Here is an 18,018-nt window from a genome sequence, read left to right as displayed (position 1 = left end):
CACATCCCAAATTACAGCAGCCACACAAAGTGCATCACATAATCGTCTACAGTCCACGTCATTTCAAAGTAAAGATCGTGCCACGTGATTAATCGTCACAGTATCAATATTTGCCTAATACAATAATCCAAATGGATAGCAATTGATAAATTCAGGTTGTCCAAACACGCTTGAGTAAGTGAAGGCAGCCGCAAAGACGAGCTGAATACGGGGTGCGGTGCAGAGACCTGGCTGTGACGGGGTCTCACGGATGCTGTGGAATATAGCGCGATAACGCATGGGAACACAAGTCTATGAAATATAAATAATACACCCTGAACAAACGCGTCATATTGACAGTACTGAGCGGCTGCTGGCAGCCCTGGAACAGTGTGTGCGAAGACCGAGGTTGAGAGAGAGGTAAGACTACACATCTGTCTTAACATTGATATAATGGCTTGGAATTTGATATTTTAAATTTTATTGATTATTTCATCAATTTGTTCCGTTTTCCGCAATTGATACATTTTGTCTTTTTAATTATTAGGGTTCTGCTTTCTCGTTGGGACAAAGAGATATAGTTTCGTGTATGGATTGGTTCGTATCTCCTGTATTAAGTGTTGTCTTGTGTTCAGGGTCAAGTCATTGTGAGTTAAGGCATTCGACAGGGAAAAAACATACTTTTGTCCTATAGGTGAGAACCACAATTAAATGCCTGTTTCGAAAGTACGATCGAAATATTTCGCCATAGCAAACATTCTCTTCCAAGACTAATATACGCTGTCTGTAAAATATGTGTTTAGACCCTTAAAATGAACACGCGGTTTGACTCATGATTCAGGGTTGTGTTTTGGGTCACACATCAAACCGTCCCACCCGAACCAACACCCTCACCAATTGCCCGTTTGAAATTATTTGTAGGTAATATAAGAAGGGCGTTTTCTATGGTTGTTTTAGCGTATACAGTACTCGTACATCTTATCAATATTTGATTTAATGCCCAATGATGTGCACTTGAATTAAACATATTTAAATTCTAAACATACATAGACTATTAGGACAATCCACAATGATATGCATTTTGTCGTCAACATGTTCAAATTCTAAACATGTATAGATTATGGGGATGTTGTGTTGAGGTGGTGTTTAGGCTGTGGGACGGTGGCTCAAATCATATGTTTCGACACTAAACGTGGTGTTTAGACCAAGTGTGTATGCCGTTTAGGTTTTAAACACATTCCTAAACATGTATTTTATGTGTTTACACTCTAAACACATTTGTCACGGTGTAGTTCTTATCATGCATGTATTAACGAAATAATATATTAATCGAAACAAACGACGAATATTATTTCAGTTGAGGAAAATATGGTGTAATTTCACTCTAGTGTAATACCTCTTTATGTCAGAACAACTTTGAGTTTGACTCCATGGTGTTTAGAGCAAGATCAGTAGAGCATATGTTCTTGTTTGTGTCAAATTATTTATCACATCTCATGTTAGTAACTCTCTCTGTATTTTATTCTTAAAATATACGTGAATGCCAGTAACCCTGACAACGGTTAATGCATGTATAATAATAAAAAAATTGATTGTCATCGATTGGGGCGACTTCCAGGGCCCTAAACCTGAATCTTCAATTAAAAAGGTGATTTATTATTTAGCATGTCAATTTCGGTCTCCTGTTATGAAATACATCTTTAAAATCAAGAAATGTCAATTTCCGTCTCCTGTTATGAAAAACATCTTTAAAATCAAGCAATGTCAATTTCGGTCTCCTGTGATCAAATACATCAGTCTTTAAAATCAAGCAATGTCAATTTCGGTCTCCTGTTATGAAATACATCTTTAAAATCAAGCAATGTCAATTTCGGTCTCTGTTATGAAATACATCTTTAAAATCAAGCATTCGTATTTCGAACTGATTTTTATAACAGTTTCGATCACAGGCAATGGTCAAATGTAAAGTGAAATTTCGAGGAGATGGCTTAAGATATTTCACTTCGTGAATAATTAAAAAGGTCACAAAATGTCATAAAGGAATGTGTGCATGCAGTTTGTTACATTGTAAAGGGTGGGGACCGATGTCAGATATAAACCCTTTGTGTCATAATGCATTTTAATTATAAACAGACAGGGATGAATGAGTGTGGTTTTACTCTTTGGCAATATTTCAGCAATATTACGCCGGGGGACGTCAGAAATGGGCTTCACACATTGAACCCATTTGGGAATCGAACCCGGGCCTTCGGCGTGACGAGAGAACGCTTGAACCACAAGGGTACTCTACCGCCCTACACAAAGTAGAACAACGCCGTTTTGCATAAGGAAAATGTACTGTAGCTTCATTGATCGTATGTTACGACATCAATTACCAGTGGGCAAGAATATCAAGAGTACAGTAAACTACGGTTATAACGAACTCAAATTGACAACTAGTTTTAGTTCGTTATAACCGCAATTCGTTATAAGCATATATACAACATCTATACAGCAAATGATCGGGACCAAAATTAAGTTCGTAATATCCGTCAGTTCGTTATAAGCGTGTTCGTTATAAACGTATTTTACTGTATTAGAAATTATTCATGATGACTTATTTCTTGAACTGACTACACCATATCGCACATGTCTCTCACCTTATTTCCTGCATTTTCTTTCTTCAAACAATAATATTTAAAACAGTAATATTCTGTATACTTGCAATAACACGTTCTCTGACATACAAATCCCATTGTCCAGGTACAGATCGACCCGTGCTCGTGGGTTTCACCGAAGTAGTAAACGTCCGATGCCTGCATCACTTCGGGCATTCCTCCCACATTAAGCCGTGATATAACTGGAATACTGTTAAAAGCGGCGTTAAATCCAACTCACTAACACTACAGATCGACCGTGGGCGTAGAAAATGACAGATCTATCCGTGTGCGGATTCCGGGTTAGAATGGGCCCCCAGCAGCCTATGCATGTCTTAGTGGCGACTCATGGGATCGAGTGGTCCGAATCGGCGAGTTGCATCGCACCCCGATGACGTGGATCGTTGCTCAATCACTGGATTGTCTCGATTATTTACAGGCCGCCGCCTAATGGCTTGAATATTAATTGTGAGACGTTAATAACAAACAAACGAACTTGCAAACACACATCTGAGTACATGTATTTGAATTGTGTCCGGACATATTGTGCATAGGACTACAATAATTCATTGCTTCTGTTTATCATGTTTAACTCAGAGAATATTTGTTTCAGATTTCGGAGTCTTAAATATGAAGTTGACCCTCTTTATAGCACTGCTAGTGGCAACATGTCTGGAAGTCTGCAGAGCACAGACAGGTAAGGTACTTCTCGCTCATGGTAATACCATTCTTAAAATACAATTGTAAAATTTTATCTAGAATTAATGCTTATGTAATATATATATATTAATATATATATATATTATATATATGATATATAAGCATTAATTCTAGAATATATATATATATATCTGACCCTGCTGAACAAAATTACAACGGCGACAACTCATGGTTACTAAACCATTGCCGTCTTGCATTGCAATGGCGGTAAACCTTCTGTTGAATGCTAAGCCATCATGTCTCGTCCATTCGGCACCGACAGAGAATGTGTGATGACAAAGGCCATATTTGGTCACCTAAAAATGGCTTTCAAATATATTATTCGGTGACAATTAACACACATGTCCATCTGGCTTACAACAAGCATTTGTTCGTTTTACCAATTAAGTTTCTAACATACTAGAGTACAAAATCAAGCTAAAATTAAATACAAATGCCAATTGTGCCAACTTCAAAAGAACATTTAACTATAAGCAAGCCTGGGACGAAATCTCCTCAGAACATCAACTCAAAGGTTTGCCTATGTTCAAATATTTGAAAACCACTTACAATAGAAGCCTACAGTAGACACAGTCCAGCCTTACCTGGAACAGAACGGTCTTATTCTTATTCATATGAATAAAACTGTTAGCATTTTTATAAAAAATTCAAGAACGTTGATTCTAAATCTAGAATTGTGTACATACAGTTTGCTACAAATGGTCCTTATGAAACACATCGTCATTTTATTTTGAGACTATTCTTGAACGTCAACGGGGGGGGGGGGGGATATCGACAAAAAATCACCTGTCCCAGAAAAAAAATATGTAAATATGTGATTGAGCTTCAGAGTGTTAAAAAAACCCAGAAATTGTCTGCCACAAAACCCCAACATTATTAATGGTCGGCCCAAAATATCATATAGACACTTTGTCTTAAGTAGCCCAGTGAAACATATGACATTTATGTGATGAACTACAGTGTACAGAATGTGCGCAGTTCTGTGACTGAAACATACGCCTTCCTGTGTTGGCGGTCACACCCAGTTGGCAAACAGTACAATAAAAAGACTTGTTTCAGTTGAAGCATGCAACGTATGTACATTTTACATGCAGAATAAATATGTTTTAGTGTGTCATCTTCGACGTGCCATTCACAGAACAATAGTTCTAAACAATAAATCAATTCGTCATAGCAACAAGCATCATCATGTAAGTTCTATCTACCCGAAAGTCAAATGTTGATACAATGTATAGAAAACGTATCTGTTGTGTGTTACCAAACACTGAAGGTAGCTGTCGCCAACAGCAACGGCTGTTATAGATCAATGAGCACAAATTAATACACGCGTATAATTGAAGAAGTGTGTGAAGGTGATAGTGAGTGCTCGTGTCGCATAGCGGACGGCGGTTCATTTCCATGCCTCATCACAGACAGATTGTAGTCTCGGCAAAATCGATATACAATACATTATAGAACAGGTTCCTAAAAACATACAAATATAAAAACATGGCTACACAATTTGGAGTTATGAGAGACTTATAAAGTAAATAATATACGTGTATATGTACGTATATGTTACAGTCAATTCACCTGCACAATTTACACAATGCCTAAATACTTCAGTCAGTTTACAAATTGATTGAAACCTCTGTCCAATTATTTGACAGATTGACTAAACTAAAAATTATTAAGATTATTAACGGGCTTAAAGCATAACAATAAACTATTATGCTAGGATTAGAAGCCAAAATGAACGTAAAATATATACTTTGACTTCCGTTTTCTTTTAATCCTATCATTTTCAGTCACTGGGTGATGAAGTGCAACATAACAATATTCGGAATTCGTTATCAAAATAAAATAAGTGTACCAACTCTACAATCAATTTGTATAATGACTGATATATTAGGCGTTTTGTAAATTGCCAAACCGAAAAAGATCATTCATTTTAGATATGGACTGATTTTACACACTTACAAACATGCGATATGAGTAAAGGCAAATAACAGTTCAGAGGTTAACCGAGGTTAACTGGGATTCGAACACACAGTCACATGTTTCTGGTGTGTCTAAGGGACGCAACTCGGCACAGCGAATTGAGGAGCCGGAGTCGACAGGGCCTCCCGTGACCCCTACCTCGAGATATAACGCTGTCAGCTTTACCTGTATGGTACAGATACTATGGTCCATACCACTATACATCATGATTTCATGTTTTTGCACAGGCAGCGTCTTCAACTGCAAGAACCCCGGTAACGACTGTATCAACGGAGGAGTGTGCGACTACACCAACGGTATTTGCCAGTGTATTACTGGCTTCGAGGGAGAGAGCTGCCACATAACTTCAGGTAACGCTCTTCAACAACATCCTTTCTACAACATTTCATGTTTTCACAAGTTTCATTTTTATAATTAATTTAGAATTATATAATCACGATAACTGCTGCATTTCTATACGTAACTGATGATGAATTGGTCGTTGGATGTTCCTGGGTTAACGTGACTTAACGTTATGTCGTGTTTTGGTAAGAAATATTCAATTTGGTTTTATGACTGACATAATCTTCAGTTTTATTATCCGAGAGACGGGAACATAGAGAGGGTGAGGGGCTGGGGGGTGGGGGACGGGGATGGGGGACATTTAGTCATTTATTCCAAAAAATGTTACGTAAAATTGGGCTTAGATATGTTACAGTTCTAATGCCAATTACTGAACGTTTATGCACAGTTACAGCAACAGTCAAAAACGGCAATATTTTCCTACTTCTTCATTAATAACGGAATCCCGCTTTCATGAAAACGACAAATTTTTAACACAAGCGTCCACTATTTATTAATAAATGCATAGTGGATGGTATTTTGCTAATTATGTGTTTATCGTTTATGAGTAAAACATGTTAGCAAACATCTCAATCCAAACAAAAGAATATTGTTGATTATACAATGTTTAGGTTGGAACTCGCATGTGCCACGGAAAGGAAAGAAACGATAGCCATTTACTGTTAACTCACACGTTTCCGACTACAAGTGAAAAGTCACGTGTGAGATCACACATATCCCCAGTGTCACGATGCCTTCATTGTCTGTTGCAAAGAGAATTGCTAATTCTTACGTACCTATATAAATGGAACAGCACCATCTTATCTCAACGACCTTGTCCATGTGTACCAGCCATCTGGCAACTTGCGGTCTGGTGACAAACTTCAACCGGACACTCACACAGACCTTGTCCATGTGTACCAGCCATCTAGGAAATTGCGGTCTTGTGACAAACTTCAGTCTTCTACTCACACAGACCTTGTCCATGTGTACCAGCCATCTAGGAACTTGCGGTCTTGTGACAAACTTCAGCCGGACACTCACACAGACCTTGTCCATGTGTACCAGCCATCTAGGAAATTGCGGTCTGGTGACAAACTTCAGCCGGACACTCACACAGACCTTGTCCATGTGTACCAGCCATCTAGGAAATTGCGGCCTGGTGACAAACTTCAGCCGGACACTCACACAGACCTTGTCCATGTGTACCAGCCATCTAGGAAATTGCGGTCTGGTGACAAACTTCAGCCGGACACTCACACAGACCTTGTCCATGTGTACCAGCCATCTGGGAACTGAAACTGGAAACTGAAATCCTTTGGTGCCAGAACTTTTTAAGTAACTGCTGCCAAAAAATGGAATGCTCTTCCAATTGCCCTCAAAACAAACCCATCACTTTATATTTTCAAGTCAGGGCTTAAAACATTTTTGTTTGATAACTATATTTTACTTTTGTTTACATAATTATGTATGTTTTGTCTGCGCTTTACGCATGCTTTGTTGCGTGGTCGTTAGCACATTAGATAAATTATTATTACTGTTAAACATGAAAACCTTTCGGACCGTTGTGTATGCTGCAGCACCATATGTATTTCGCGGTAGCAGTCGTTACTGTGCCACAGGTGGCAGTACAGGCATGCAGAAGATATAATTTATTAACAACAAGAAGGGTTTATAAAAATGTAAAACCTTCTTTGGTATGACTGTTTGTAATCTATGGTAAACGTTGTTGCCGTTTTGACTATTGCCGTTTTCGATGCATCCCCCATACACGTCGTCAAAGGCGAAGCAGCTGTTCCATTCACTCATATAACGTTCGTCACGCAGAACAGGCATAGAAAACCATATTGACTAAATAAACCGTTTCCTAAAATAGCTTATTAGATTTCTTTCTCTTCCAACAGTTAAAAAATATTCAAGGTGATAATAATTAACAATTGAGAACGGTTTACTCAGGGTGTGTCATAGAACATCTACCGTTGAGAAATGTATAAGTGTTTATATAGGCAGCTGAGAGGGCACGGCTTCTAAAGATGTATACAATATTGAGAGATGTCTTTAGAGGTATATAATAGGGGAGTGGCCTACATCGTCACAAACTGTAACCCATCTTTACTATTAGCTCTCTGTCCTACACTGCCAGATGCAATACAGCTTAAACTTCACATCCTATTGGGGGATTTATATAAGTTTACACCTACCTTTTCAACAACTGAAAAAATGTATGTAAGCTCTTGATAACATTCATCTGTGTGTATTTCTCTGTTTTGTAGTCAACAAGTGCACAAGCCTCAACTGTGGAGTCAATGGCGTGTGCGAGAGACGGTTTGGGGTGGACCAGTGTGTGTGTAACGCTGGCTACTCGGGGGGTGCCTGTGAGAACGCACCCAGTAAGTAGATAGGCATCAGACACGTGCCGAAAACAAAAGCTTAGTCAAACATATGCGTCCGTACTTCAATTTCAATTTCAAATTGTAAAGCTTGGTTACTACCGTATGATACCCGTGAATCTTCAGCAACCTATACTTGCGGCGACTAACGGGATCGGGTGGTCAGGGTCGCTGACTTGATTGATGCATGTCATCGTATCAAATTTGCGGGATAGAACGATAGAACGATGCTCGTGATGTCAATCACTAGATTGTCTGGCCAAGACTCGACTATTTATAGACCGCCGTCATATAGGTGGAATTTTGCTAAGTGCGGCTTTAAACAACAAAATCAAACAAAAACCTATGTAATATGTTTTTTTTATCCTAAATTCATTTTGTTATTGTGTTTCGGCTGCCATAACTGTTTTTAGATAATTACGTCATGCAGGTACAGGGAAAAAAGTTCAAACAAAATGATAATTGTAATAACACATCACAATGTGATGAGTGAGTGAGTGAGTGAGTATGGTTTTACGTCGCTTTTAGCAATATTCCAGCAATATCACGGCGGGGGACACCAGAAATGGGCTTCACACATTGTACCCATGTCGGGAATCGAACCCGGGTCTTCGGCGTGACGAGCGAACGCTTTAACCACTAGGCTACCCGACCGCCCCTAATGTGATGATGATGATGATGATGATGATGATGATGATGATGATGATGATACATTGACAATTATGATGTTATTCCAGTGAATTGCCAGTGTCTCTCAGATAGAATGATCGTTTCCATGACGCCCCCTGGGGACTTTTCTAACGGCGAGGGTTACGTTGAGAACTTCGGGTGAGTCAGGGAAGCAGACAAGACACTTCACCTTGAGTTAAACCTAAGTCATCTTACACAAAGAGTCACACTGCAACCTTAGATTCCAGGTTACCGAAAAAGAGTGTCCACCTTCACAGATAAAAACTTTTATTTTATCATTTAGCTCTGATATCTATCGTTTTAATCCACACAATCAAAAGAACATATGTCCAAGTTGGGTTGATTAAATAGTAACTCGTGGTAAACTAGAAGAAACAACGCCTGAAGAATTATGCTGTTTGTTTCTAATGCCGTGTGTCATTTTCGGCATCCCATTGTCTTATGAATCAGCTCCATTATAAATTTCATACACGGATCCAGAAGAGCGTTGCAGGGTGCGCACCATCCCGACCCATCTTGAAGCATAACCAGCCGCAATATTGCTGATTCAGCTAAAAACAATATTTACACAAGAAGCATACTAATAAGTTGGCGTGGGAAAAACCATAAAAGTAATTCACTTGGTGACTTGCTCAACAAAAATAACAATTACTTGACTAATTTTGGCTAGCGCAAATAATATATTTTTCCCGAATGTTGTGATAGTATTTTATTATTTTAAGGTTTTAAGTACACCTTTCTTTAAAAAACCTGCGCACAACCCCTTCCAATAAGTTGTATCCGCGTTTGAATTTACGATGGAGCTATCGTTAACGGATATTCGTTTAGACTCCGATTCGATTCTCATGTGGTTAAAATATAGGTATGTGTGAGAGAAAGTCGGTGGGTGGTTACTGGTAGGTGATGGTGATCTCATCCCACAGGCAGCTACTGCAGCAAATACATGTAGGTCAAGCATAATCCTCACCAACATGAAGATATACTACTCTGGATAATCGAGGTGTGTGCTGACCAATGAGGTTAACCCTATGGCGGAACGATGTTTCATGTTACTGTGTCTTGTAATAAACTGCCTTGAACAAATATATTTCACCTTGATTTAACATTCCCACATTTTGTCATCTCTACACAGTGCACAATCCGAATGTAACACGGCGCCCATCGGCAGAGGCAACACCCACGACATCACCGTCAACTACTTCACCAGCAGGTGCGGCTCAGTCACCAGGAGAGATCTAACGGTAAACAAACCTCATCGGCATATACTGAAGCAGTTTAAAGTTATTAGATCTATTATTTGCGTGAACAAAAAATGTTTTTCTTCGCTGATTAATTTTGTACAGTGTTTATGTTCTGTCATGCATTTATAACTATATTTTAGGACTATATTTTTAAGCGACATTTCTTGTTTCTTCGCACGTTTTGCGTGGTCAATGTCTGGCATATCTTTGTTGTTGTGCAGAAAATGGAGTATAAAGGCACCGTGGCCATAACGCGCCTAAAAGAATTATAAATGCAAGGAACACACAAACACACAAACACACACAGAGTCTTGCACACAGTCTCACACACACACACGCAAACCCACAAGCAAACACACAATCTCTCTCACACACACAGTCCTGCTGACACGCAAACACATACACAGTTACACACACAGACACAAACAAATACACAGACAAACACACACTCACAGACAATCTCACAATCACACACACACTCACACACACAGAGAGACAGTGACACACACACACAGACAGTGACACACAGACAGTGACACACACACACACACACACATACACAAACACAGAGTGACAGAAACACACACGGAACGGAACACATTCTACGCAGCATAGACACGGATTCTGTCGGACTGCAATAGGATGTTTTGGGGTGAATCCGAACATCGGAAAATCAAGGTAATGCATAAGGCAACTCACCGTGAAAGGTCAGTGAATGTGTATGCACCTGTGTTATAACACGTACTGTGGTGAAAGGCGACGAGTGCGTTAAATTCACGTTCCCTGTTGCAGTCGGGCTATGCGTATACCCGCTACTTCATCTACCGCTACAGCAGAATCATCCGTACCGGCACCGACATCCGCTTCCAGTGCAACTGCATCTTCGACCCCAGTAACAACGTCCTCTACGCCAGCTTTGGAAACATCAACCCAAATGACTTGTACGTTGATGGTTTGATGAGTGTCTCGTTTATGAAATATCATTTAACTATACAGTTATGTCACATAATATCCAGATGTACCCGTTTACTGCCTTGATAATAATCCCACACAGAACATCCTTGAATCCGATCCGCACAGATAACGGAGGATTGGGTAGCCTAGTGGTTAATGCATTCGCACATCACGCCGAAAGCCAGGGTTTCATTCCACCATTGGAACACATCAGGGAAGTCCATATCTGGTGTCCCCCGTGGTGATATTGCGGTAATGGCCCTGAAAGCTCACTCACTCAGTTCATGCAAGATGTTTAGGATAAAACACGCCTCCGAGGTTTGGGATGAAAATGTTATACCGCGAGCGAGGGAAAAGCCGACGTCAAGGTTTTACATTTTTTAATAAAAACCGAGGAGGCGTGTTCTATCCAAATTATGAACTGTCTAAATGCCAAAAAAACCCAGAAAAAAATCGACATATCTTATAGTGAAACATTACAGTGTATTGCGGTATAAAAGGAATTCGCTCAAAGCGTGCGAGAGAAAAACACGTGCAGCATGGACTAGCTGGAGTCATGACATGATAAATTTAACAACTTCTCATCACCTGCCCCGTCAGCTCAGTGGGAAAACGGTGGGTAACAAAACTTAACACGATATGTGAAGTTGCATGTTCGCTTCACGTCACGGATTTTTTATGTTAAAAGAATTGTGATTTTTATCCAATCATCAAACAAAAGTGCGTTCTCATCAAGAGGCAAGTTCATAAATCATAAATTGTAAAACATCGGTATTACAATTGAAAAGTATTCATCAAGTCCCAGGCAGTCCACCTAAACGCCCCGGGATTGATGATATTGCCTGCCTTGGAGGTTTACAAACATTTAGAAGAACCTTCTGTTACTGTAGTGTGACGTCAGCAGAGGTTGATAAGTTAAAGTGTTAACCTCCATTCAGATCCCATGTTCTTTACACAGTGATTGCCATGTTCTTCCAAACAAGTTCGAATCCCGGTTCGCCCCGATTATGTTTCTAGTTTTGTCAGCACCATACCCGTGCTCGTTGGTTTCACCAGAGTGGTAAACGTCTGAGACCTGCATCACTTCGGGATTTCCTCTCACATTGAGCTGACACACCGTGATAGAACTGGAATACTATAAGCGACGTTAAACCCAACTCGCTCATCCAAACAGGAAACTTATAATCGATTTAGCCTCTTCGAAAGACTTATCAGCATTGAATTATTCACGTAATAGAAATACAATGCCAGTGTGTCCAGTTTTCCATGACGTGTCGTGTTAACCTGATGACACCGTTACATTCCCAGGGGAAACTTGATCTTCCAAAACACCACCAACTACATCTCACCCATCACCTACACCATGACCAACACCGTGGGTCAAGCCATCACCTCAGCCTCAGCGCTCAAGATCGGAGATGAGGTCGTACTCACCTTCATCGCAGATGGAGGTCAGTGATGTAACGATGTAACCTATCACAATAGCAGAGGTCCTGTCCAATAACAATATGCAGATGTTTCGGGTCAATAGCAGATGTCAAGGTCCTATCCAAATAACAATATGCAGATGTTTCCGGTCCAGGTCACGGCCTTTAATATATGCCCTATTCATTAAGATATCACAAGTGATTCGTCTTGTTCTGCTTTACGTATCCGTGTATTGAGAACTCGGGGTAAATAGGTCCATGGCATCCCATTTGTTGTAAGAGTTGACTTATGTGTATTGGATGGTCACAATGTGCGACTAAGCTGACTGTTGGGGGGTGGGCGTGCGTGTACATGTGTGGCTATGTTTGGTCACTTCTGGAGATAACTTTCAAGATCATTTGTATTTTATAGTTCCTTTCTTTGGACAGTTGGGGGCACGGGTGGCCCAGTCGTCTAAGGCGCCGCAATTCGATGTGCAGAGTTGCGTCCCTTGGGCACGCCAGAAACCTATGATTGCGGGTTCGAATCCCGGTTCGCCCCAATTATGTTTCTAGGTTTGTCAGCACCATACCCGTGCTCGTGGGTTTCACCGATGTGGTAAACGTCTTAGACCTGCATCACTTGGGCTTTCCTCCCACATTAAGCTGACACGCCGTGATATAACTGGAATAATGTTAAAAGCGGCGTTAAACCCAACTCACTCACTCACTCACTCACTCACTCTTTGGACAGTTGCCTTGTTTCGTGAGATATAGATGTCCAGTTTCCATGAGAATCCGCCCCTTTAGTTTCTTTAACCGTTTTGTTTCCTGTGTCCAGGTTACTGCGCTGTGTTCGACAGACTGGTGGCCACCAACCCCTCCACCCCTGAAGAGGCTGTGCTCATAGATAGTGGGTCAGTTGGTGTCCCTAGTATCACAGGTCATTCACCTAGCAACACAGGTCACTCACCTGGCAACACAGGTCATACACCTAGCAACACTGGTCATTCACCTAGCAACACAGGTCATTCACCTGGCAACACCGATCACACACCTACCAATACAGGTCATTCGCCTGGCAACACAGGTCATTCACCTAGCAACACAGGTCATATACCTAACAACACAGGTCATTCACTTAGCAACACAGGTCTTATACCTAACAACACAGGTCATTCACCTAGCAACACAAATCATATACCTAGCAATACGGGCCATACACCAAGTAATACAAATCATATATTCTCGTGTTATGGGTTTTCGGACACTTAAGAAACATTCGCTAATTTCTCTTTAAACCAAGCCACCATCTGAGTATTTAAAATATCTGTGTAATGCTACACCCCATGTAATAGCGCGAGTAATTGCGATAAACATGGCTGTCCGAAAATCTATGATGTCCGAAAACCTGTGATGTCCGAAAACCTATGATCCGATGATACCTAGCAACACGAGTAATACATCTAACAACATGGGTCGTACACCTAGCAACACGGATCGTACACCTGGCAACAAAGCTCATACACTATTGGTCTGACACGATTTGGCTTTTCCAAAATGCATACACGCGTTTTCGATTTGCGAATATCACTAAAGCCCAAAGACCAAGAGTCATTTCTATTCACTCTGGTATTCAAACACACCAGTACACAGAACATACAATATGTCAGGGTGGACGCTACTTTCTCTGACTGAATGTGTCTCATCGGCAGATGCGTGACAGCTCTCGGCAAGTCGGTGGTCAAGCCTGACCCGATCTACAACTCTGACCTGTCTCGGTGGACAATCAGCCTGTATGCCTTCCTCTTCGACAACAGCAATGCTCTCCGCCTCGACATCTACTACCGCAGCAGTACCGACCGTACCCAGTGCTCACTTCCAGTATGTTTTGAAATCTAGCCTTCGCGGATACGCCTACAAAGAATGTATAACATCCTTTATATCTCCAGGGCTAGCATTACGGTTAACCTGCTCTAACCCCTGGATCCATTCCCGTGGTTCTTGCAATCTCAAATTACCCGCCCTTGATTTACATTTGCCAGTTTGATTGGCTATGCTACTAAGTCTAACGGACCAATGACAGTGCGAGTTACAAAGCTGCCTCAATGTTGGATTGACCAGTCCCATTGATTATAATCGAGTTTTGTCAGGCTAAAGAAAGCCCTCAAATATCCTTTTGATTGAAAGGATGTCTTCATGGCCATTAAAATGGCGGTGGATGTCGTTTATAGGTAATACGAGTTACCTCCCTTACCCTTTTCCTTGAGATCTCTTATGTCGACCTTTGATTGGTCGGTAAAATGTTAACGAATCCAGGGGTTAGTGTAGGTTTACCGAAACGCTAGCCCTGGAGATATAGAGGACGAACGTATACAGACATATATGTACATATTATATAGGGAACATTTGACATTGATGTATCATCAGAGATATATTAATTTGAGAGGGAAGCCCGAATTGATTCCGATCTTAGACGTTCCCACTTTGGTGAATCAACGATACTGGAGTAGTGCTAAAATCAGTGAAAATAACCCATCATGTTTTCATGGGGGTACATTGCAATAAGATCCCAAGCATTCCAACTACTGACCCAAGCGTCTAGAACCATAATACCCTTGGTGACTCGTCATCTTTCAATATTAGTTCTTTTCTTGTAGTAAAGTGTTACCAGATGTTCCGATATACATGAACGTTTAATATCTTTATGCAAGGCGTGTACAAAGAAGGTGGAGCTGGATGTTTCAGGGGTAAGCACAAACATATGTTTGTAAATGGAAGTGAAATAATGCTGATGTCACAAAGAGATTTAAGGTTGTATTTTCTGCGCCCCTAGACTTGCCCCGCTAGTGGAAGAAAGAGGAGAGATACTGCTGAAGCGGCAAAAGAGAATGACGGCGTTATCAACCAGACTATCTACATCAACACGCCATACGAACAAAGCGGATTCACAGGTAAGAGCAGTGTTCGCGGACTGCTATTAGAGTCATGTTGCCCTGATCAAAGACACAAGACAACAGTGTCTGACGTGCCTCATACGAGTCGTCAATACCCCATACTACATTTATAACGAACACGCTTATAACGAACTGACGGCTTTTCCGAACTGTTTTTTGTCCCGTCCATTTGCTGTGTATATGCTGTATATAAGCTTATAACGAACTACTGTAAGAAGGAACTAAAATAAGTGGTCCCTTTGAGTTCGTTTTAACCGTAGTTTACTGTACATGGTTTCATAGATGGTCTGATGTAGCTCAACCTATTTGACCTCCGTCAGACCACTAGTTGGCCTACTCGAGACGAACTAGGTGACCTATATGAAATCTCCAGTTTACCTACGTGAAACAGTCCTTCTGACAATCTGGGTAATGCAGAAGGTTGCAATATTGGGGAGTCTTCATATTCTCCGAAACGTTAAGCGTGGATTTGACTAGGAAGCGCTTCCTGGGAGAAGCCCCATTCGCTGTCTGGGCTGCGTGTAAAGGGGGCAAGGGCCCTGAGCTGATGATGAGCCTAACCAGCCTGATCACCCAAACCCTCTTTGTTGCATTTTTTATTTTAATCTGTAAATTATAATAATACCCTGGTGTATTGGATTAAAATACCATCGCATACATCACTCGCATCATCACCAACAACATTGTCATCTCACACCTCTTTACCCGTTGTTGCAGATCGAGAAGACAAGGAATGTACCATGTCCAGCAGCGTGATGATCGGACTCATCGCCCTGGCCGCCATTATCTGCGTGCTCCTTGTCGTCTGCTTCATATTTGGACTGCGCATGCTCATGGCCAGGAACAAAAACAAAACCGTGAACTAAACCAGGGAAAATATCGCCAGTGGTTTAAAAGCAAATACGATTTAAAGACACGAAAATTACATTTGCATAAAATGCATAAACTTTGTATTCATGAAATAATGCGACTGAGGCATGAATTGAGACTTTTTTTCATGACACCAGTCGACGTTGGTCCAGGTCCTGAAAAACACATCCCTTCCCAGAAGGCACCAATGTGTGCAGATCAGACCTTCGTCAGAAAGATTTATAAAGTATTCTTGTTTGTCAAACCTGTTCTGTCTTTGACCTTCATTTTCTTACAATAAACCCACTCACGTATACTGACGATGTCGTTCTTTAACTTTGTATAACCTTCTCTAACTTATTGGAGATTTTGTACCACGGCTTTCCCCCAAATGTTTCATTATAGTCTGCGAACATCCCAAAATACTTGTCTCTGCTTTCATCGACCGCCTATGTGTTCCAGTGGTAGAGCGAAAGGTCCGGGGTTCGATCCCGGGCCGCATCATACCAAAAGACGTTAAAGGATGGTTCTCGTTGTTACCCAGCCTGACGCTCGGCATTAAGGGATAAACAAGGACTGGTCGGCTCGGAGTCAGTATGCTGTGCCTAAGTGGGGTAGTCATGTTAAACTCTGGCATGGTATCTCAGTGGGCTAGCACTATAAAATCGGCATTAGCCCGGACTAGTACAAACAGCCGCAACCACATGCACACATGCATGCACGTCGCTATATAAGTGCAATAATCTTGGTTGCGACGTTAAACCCCATTTCACCTCACAATCTTCTTTCATCGGCATACCTGGATGTGAGGTTTACGACTGTGGGTGTTGCGATGATTGGCACTGTTGACAAACAAATAGTTACCGATATTGTTATGGTGGATCATTTGAAGTTAAAATTATAATATTTCCATGACTTTCCATGAGTTTCGCAGAGTATTAACTTTCTCTCAATCCATATATATGTTGAGCAGTATTTAATTTATCATGGAAATTACAATTTTATGTGAAGAATATGGTTTTCTATTTTGTTATTTAATTAATAAAGCCTTAGACAACAACTCACTGGAGACTGATGATCTACCTCCGGCCAATTAATGTAGCCCTGGCATCACGACCTTGAGGGCTATGTAACACTTTTCATGACCACCACCCCCACCTACCCACCCACTAACACCCACCCACACCTCCCTATAATAAACTACCAGTTCCCGAATTATATGTTTTTAATTGAAAAATAGAAATTATAACTGTCATTTTTTCATGCACCATTGTGATTAAGTTTGGCTCCGCATGTATCTATTCGATCTTATGACCCCCTAGACACAGCCCTCTCACCCGCACCCCATCCCTTCCTAATAAATTATCAATCCCCAGGAATACACAGTTCGTATACCATTAAGCACAGTAACGTCAGTGAGGTCGGGCATGTATGGTGTTAGGCACCAAGTGTATGACATGTTGTCAATGTTGTCAGGATTCAATATTTTGCAACTTTCTAACATTAATCATATCATGTTAAGTACAGTTTCTTATACTCTATAGAACACCCTTCCCTAAATTGTAATAATACCTACAGACACTGTACTTGATTCGCATTTACAGTAATTAACTCGTTGTCTCATCGCCCTGTTTCTTAATGTAACATATATGCTTCAATAAAAAGGACTCGGTTTAATTTTCATTTCCTGAAATTGAAATTAAAAACGAACAACCACGTTTGACTACCCGAGTTGTCACCCCTGCGTAAGTATGCACCAAGCTCCAGCGCGCGACACCTTCGTTACCCTCTCGGTATAGAGAGCTGAGCTCCGCGAACGGGATATCGCTGTGGGGAGCTTGTGTGTACAACAGAAAACATCAAAACCGGCCTAAGTGGTGCCCGAAGAGTAGAAA

The 18,018-nt window shown here is 40.9% G+C and overlaps 1 protein-coding gene across 1 annotated transcript; it reads left to right on the top strand.

The window, feature by feature from the left end:
- The first annotated feature begins 210 nt into the window (after positions 1-210).
- Positions 211-16,443, top strand: LOC124118413 (EGF-like domain-containing protein 2). The gene is made up of 12 exons (XM_046480519.2): positions 211-399; positions 3,229-3,312; positions 5,543-5,665; positions 7,910-8,026; positions 8,764-8,854; positions 9,849-9,957; positions 10,750-10,898; positions 12,220-12,362; positions 13,159-13,234; positions 14,033-14,201; positions 15,154-15,271; positions 15,992-16,443. Exons 2-12 carry the CDS (start codon positions 3,246-3,248, stop codon positions 16,138-16,140), a joined length of 1,311 nt encoding a protein of 436 aa, XP_046336475.2. The 5' UTR covers positions 211-399; positions 3,229-3,245; the 3' UTR covers positions 16,141-16,443.
- Positions 16,444-18,018: the final 1,575 nt, after the last annotated feature.

This window comes from Haliotis rufescens, unplaced genomic scaffold, assembly GCF_023055435.1.
Source record: "Haliotis rufescens isolate VD_foot unplaced genomic scaffold, xgHalRufe1.0.p SCAF_4, whole genome shotgun sequence".
NCBI lineage: Eukaryota > Metazoa > Mollusca > Gastropoda > Lepetellida > Haliotidae > Haliotis > Haliotis rufescens.
Note: the sequence above shows the minus strand (reverse complement) of the source record. Positions and strands in the feature narration are given on the sequence as shown.

What these genes read in the sequence shown, in the direction of transcription:
- LOC124118413 (XM_046480519.2), top strand. Translation starts at nt 3,246, where the DNA reads ATGAAGTTGACCCTCTTTATAGCACTGCTAGTGGCAACATGTCTGGAA. An exon ending in GAGCTGCCACATAACTTCAG is followed by an intron (nt 5,666 to 7,909) that starts GTAACGCTCTTC and finishes TCTGTTTTGTAG; the next exon opens with TCAACAAGTGCACAAGCCTC. An exon ending in GTACCCAGTGCTCACTTCCA is followed by an intron (nt 14,202 to 15,153) that starts GTATGTTTTGAA and finishes CTGCGCCCCTAG; the next exon opens with ACTTGCCCCGCTAGTGGAAG.